At 60.3% G+C, this 2,117-nt stretch overlaps 1 protein-coding gene across 2 annotated transcripts in view; it reads right to left on the reverse strand.

Annotated features, from left to right (window-relative positions):
* Nucleotides 1–774: 774 nt before the first annotated feature.
* The window catches only part of LOC111160766 (FosB proto-oncogene, AP-1 transcription factor subunit), a 4,316-nt gene continuing 2,973 nt past the window's right edge, over nt 775–2,117 (reverse strand). Inside the window, exon 4 of one of the 2 annotated variants that reach the window (XM_022524108.1) lies at nt 775–1,303. In XM_022524108.1, the coding sequence (XP_022379816.1) occupies nt 842–1,303 (462 nt within the window). In that variant the 3' untranslated portion in view covers nt 775–841. The remainder of the gene's footprint in view (nt 1,304–2,117) is intronic. The other variant, XM_022524109.1, reaches the window with a different exon arrangement.

The raw sequence follows: 2,117 nt of genomic DNA on the forward strand, positions 1-2,117 counted from the left end.
CAGGACGGGCGTCACAGCGCCCCCTGCTGCCTGAATCAGAGAGGCCCAGCAAGGAAGGCCGGGAGGGAAGGCTGAGCCAGGCTGGGGAGGCTTGGGGTAACACTGTAATCAGAAAAGGAGGGCTGGGGGCCGAATTGGAATTGGGGGGGGGGGGAATCCTTAGGAGGCCAAGAATTCAGATCAGAGCCACTTCTGCCGGGAGGGGGAAGGCTGGACAGCCAGGGAGCGAGGTTCACATTTCAGACTAAGTCGGTGGGAGGGAAGGAGATTATCATAAGGGGCATCAACTTCCCTTAAAGGGAGGCTCAATTCCGAGGAGGATCTAACCACGTGGAAATGTTGGATAAATAAGCTAGGGTCGGGGGAGCAGGGAGAACCAGCCTGGTCACCCCCTGAAGGGTGGGTGTGGGAGGCGGTGGGGCAGTGGTCTGTGGCATTTCCTTGTCGGGCCTCTCTGGAGCAGAGTTCAGCCCACCCCGCAGCCCACCACCAGCACCCCTTTCCCTCCGCCCAAAGCGAGGCGCCCCCCCCAAACCCCCCCCCCATCCCCAGAGGTTGGGTTGAGGAGAAAGGGCCAACAGGCAGCTGGGGGCGGGGGTTAATTCCCTCCCCGCCCCCTGCCCCCAAAGTCACCAGCTTCCTGGCCTCCCTGGGCCACAGAAACAAGAGGCAGCACAAAACACAAGGAGGTCCTCCTGTCGGATGACAGTGATCGCAGAGAGTCAGACAGGAGAGGCAGGAAGGCCACACACCCGCTTTGTCTCTTCCCCTCTCTCTCTCTTCCTCCTCCTCTTCCAAATCGCTCCCCCTCGTGTGTTTGTTTGTTTTGTGTCTAAAGAGTTCACAGAGCAAGAAGGGAGGGCGAGTTCAGGGGGTCGGTGGGCTGGTCACTGCCGCTGGGGCGTTGGGCGCCGGTGAACGCGGAGACCTCCGGGCAGGTGAGGACAAACGAGGAAGTGTACGAAGGGTTAACAACGGGGAAGGGGTCGCCGAGGACTTGAACTTCACTGTGTGTAAAGAGAGAAGCTGTCAGGTTGGGGGATGCGTCTTGGCTGGTCTGGAAGGGCAGGGGCGGTGGTGGCGGGGGCGGCAGCAGCCAGCTGAAACCATCTTCCTTAGTGGATGCCGACCCCGGCAAATCTCTCACCTCCGCCATCGGGCCGGGCCCCGGCCCCTCTTCGTAGGGGATCTTGCAGCCCGGTTTGTGGGCCACCAGCACAAACTCCAGACGCTCCTTCTCCTTTTGGAGCTCAGCGATCTCCGACTCCAGCTCTGCCTTTTCTTCCTCCAACTGATCTGTCTCCTGGGGTCCAGTCACACGGAGGAGGGGGAAGAAGGAGAAAAAGGCCATGAGTGACCAGACAAGGTGGGTCATGGCTGAAACCATGTCCCTTACACCTGCTGCTGAGGCCCCGGGCTGGAAGGCAGCTCGGGCTGGAAGGCAGCTCGGGGCTGAGTGGCAAGACCCCCTGATGTGGGGTCCGGATGTGCTACAGGAGTCGGGGCAAGGGTCGCGCCTGCCTTCCGGAAGCCTGTCCCCCCCCCGCCCCCCCCCATGTGTTCAGTGGGAACTGAGAAGGGCACAGGGGCACATGGAGGGCTCTGGTTGCCAGAAGCACTCAGAGGTTTGTTGAATGAATGAATGATTGTTCCCTGTTTGTAATGCCACCTCTTCCCCGCCTTTCCCCTTCCCCCTCTGTCTCCCAGGGAAGAGACCCAGCGGGAAAGGAGAGGATTTTCCCAATTTCCTCTAGGGGCAGCAGGTCACCCTGCAGGAACCAGTCCCAGACCAGGTTAGTTGTAAAAAAGGGAAGGAGGCGTTGGCGCATGCCACCTGCCCCCCCCCCCCCAGCAGTCTGGGTGTGTGTGGTAAGAAACTGACATGGGATCAAAGCTTTTGGCTTCCCAGACTCTCCAGAATGTCAAAGCTAGAAGGAGCCTGGAAGATTCCAGGAGGGGTGGAAGAGATGGAGAAACCGAGGTAAAAATGGGCTATGGCTTGCTCAAGCCCAAAAGGGAGAAGAAAGGACAGGACTTCTGGGAAAGGTCATAAAGCGACCGGCATGGCCGGGTGTGTGGGAGGGTCTGTGTGTGCGGGGGGGGGGGGGGGGGGGGGG

Source organism: Enhydra lutris, unplaced genomic scaffold (genome assembly GCF_002288905.1).
Source record: "Enhydra lutris kenyoni isolate GAN:26980312 unplaced genomic scaffold, ASM228890v2 scaffoldscaffold77, whole genome shotgun sequence".
NCBI classification, from domain to species: Eukaryota; Metazoa; Chordata; class Mammalia; order Carnivora; family Mustelidae; genus Enhydra; species Enhydra lutris.